The 2547-nt window shown below is 33.8% G+C and overlaps 1 protein-coding gene across 1 annotated transcript; it reads left to right on the top strand.

Moving 5' to 3' along the window:
- Nucleotides 1–969: 969 nt before the first annotated feature.
- LOC111378475 (pentatricopeptide repeat-containing protein At5g10690-like) lies at nucleotides 970–1693 on the top strand. The gene is made up of 2 exons (XM_023001684.1): nucleotides 970–1068; nucleotides 1213–1693. The coding sequence occupies exons 1-2, from the start codon at nucleotides 985–987 to the stop codon at nucleotides 1414–1416; spliced, it is 288 nt and encodes a 95-aa protein (XP_022857452.1). The 5' UTR covers nucleotides 970–984; the 3' UTR covers nucleotides 1417–1693.
- Nucleotides 1694–2547: the final 854 nt, after the last annotated feature.

Raw genomic sequence — 2547 nt, 5'->3', positions numbered from 1 at the left:
GCATTCTTCAAAAGATTGACGATAATGCTAATAAAGTTGATCTTCCAACGGATATGAACATTTTCAACACTTTTAGTGTTGCTGATATCTACGAATACTTTCCTCCAGATGAATTTTCCTTGCAAACACAAAACTCGATGGCGAGTTTTCCTTCAAGTGGAGGGGATTGATGTAGTACAACTACAATTAATTTCCTACTACTAAGATGTTTTATATTTTTTAAGAGCTTGATTTGTTTTTAGTTTTCTTGTAATAGGACTCGTGTTATTGATTAGGATTATAGTTTTTAGAAGTTTTAATTAGATTAGAGTTTTATTAATTTCATAGTTTCCTTATTTCAATCTCTTAATACTATTTGGAATAGGGATAATTTGCCTATAAATATAGGACACATTGTACAATTTTCATTCGTTATCAAATCAATAGGAAGCAAGTTATCCAATATAGTTTTCTTATTTCTTTCATTACAATTCTTATTACAAGAATTTTATCAACGCTTCCGCACCAGAATGTCTCTGATTCTTGGCCTTTCTGTTACAGTTCCACATTGTTTTCCACCAGATACCATGTCACACCAATGACAATAGCTTCCCTTTAACTTTTATGTCATGCCTTGTTATATGTATAATTTTGCTGAATAAGCTGTCATTTGAGTAATTAAATGGATATCTACGTATAATATATGACACTAATGTAGCTAGGGAAATGTGAGAATCTGTTATAAATGCTGCTCCAACTTATTTCTTGGAGTTCTTCCTTGTTAATAAATATGTGTTCTGTAATGATTTAGTCGCAGAGCGCACTCTATTACAGAGTGCTGTGAGAATTATTGGAGCCCTTTTTTATGAATTAATGTATCTTTTATTCTCTTCTTCTCATTCTATTGCTTTCCTTTGTTGCTTTACTCTTAGAAACCTAGCATCTGGTTCTGTTGATGTAAGATTGGTTCTTTCTTTCATTTAGTATGCTCCTTGAATACAGTCCATGCATTCATTGCAGGTTGCGCTACGCCTTGAAGCGTTGCTAGGTTTAAACTCATCATTATTGAGCCCTCGCCTACTTCTTCAGGTATTTGATTGTTTTCTTAAAATATTATAACGTTCCCACATAGTTTAACATCCATACTTATTAAGAGATATTTTTAAAATTTCAAATGTCAATTCATTTTCTCAAGTCTAATTCATATTCTTGTCTGTCTATAATCTAATATAGGTATCCGTTAGTGATGCAATCGAGCACATCATGACACCATTTGATGATGCTCGGCCACTGCAGGCTACCTTGCAACTGAAGCAAATGGTGATGCGTTTCTTTAATGATCCAGTTGTGCCTATTATAGATGACTGGGGAGGCTGTGTGGGTATACTGCATCGAGAAGACTGTGATAAGGTACTTTATACTATGCTCCGATGCTAACAACTAACTCTTTTTTGTTGTGGATATGGATACAGTTTTCCCCCCTCCACAAATCTTTATTCTGAGTGAGCCTACAATATGATGATGTTGATTCTACTCTTTCCCTCCAAACTTGTGGAAGCCCATTATCTATTAACTAATAGTAGGCAATAACGATGGACTGCAGTTATTATTATCCAACATATTTTGTGCTTGTTTGGATTTGATTATAATCACATTTATATTTGAAGGTCAAAGGTAAATTTTAGACCACACATTTTGTAGGATCCATCTATGATGCTCGAACCCGGGTATGGGTACGGGTATGTATCTAAATGTCAAATCTTTTAGTTTCTAAAATATAAGATATGGGGACATAATTAAAAAGAGTCCAAATTTTCAAATTTCGGATATGGGTATGTCTTTCAAACTTCATTTTTTTTAATTTTTTTTTACTAACCCAAGATGTCATTTTAAATGGACCAAAATCAATTGTTCACAAATAAGTAAATCAGTATTGATAATATATTAAGACGAATAAAATAGAATTTTGTGGTTTAGTTTTCGATTATGGAAGCACTATATGGAACCCATTTTTATTTTATCGAAAGAAAACCCACCATTGATACAGAGAGGGAATGAGGGGAAAAAAAGAAGAAAAAGAAGGGAAAACCTAGCGCCGTCACCTTCCTCCACCCTCTCGGCAACGGTGCTAGGCTTGTTGCGACTAGAAACGGGAAAGAAGAAAAGAAAGAAGTGAAAACGGCGAAGGGTTCGGTTGAAACTTGGAAGATCCAACACATATCCCACACCCACACTCATGTCGCGTCATGTAGACACGGGTGCCTCATCCGTTCGAAGAGTTCAAGTATCAGAGGGACCTACAACTACTACCTATTTATTCACTATTCATTTCTATCACATCATTTTTTTAGCAACTTATAAACAAATCCAAACAAGTACTTCATAATTTAACATACATTTCATGTCTTTACACCGTAACAAATTTCTAATTTCTTTTCCAACTTTATTATTGCAGAATTATTAACTTTCGATTGAAATTTATTGTGGTATAGTGATTTAATTCGGCCATTGTTATTACGATATTATGCTGTTGAAAATATATGAATATAAATGTAGAAAAGCTGCTAT

Source organism: Olea europaea, unplaced genomic scaffold (assembly GCF_002742605.1).
Source record: "Olea europaea var. sylvestris unplaced genomic scaffold, O_europaea_v1 scaffold1819, whole genome shotgun sequence".
Classification (NCBI taxonomy): domain Eukaryota; kingdom Viridiplantae; phylum Streptophyta; class Magnoliopsida; order Lamiales; family Oleaceae; genus Olea; species Olea europaea.
The sequence above is the reverse complement of the archived record's forward strand: the minus strand, read 5'-3'. Positions and strand labels throughout refer to the sequence as shown.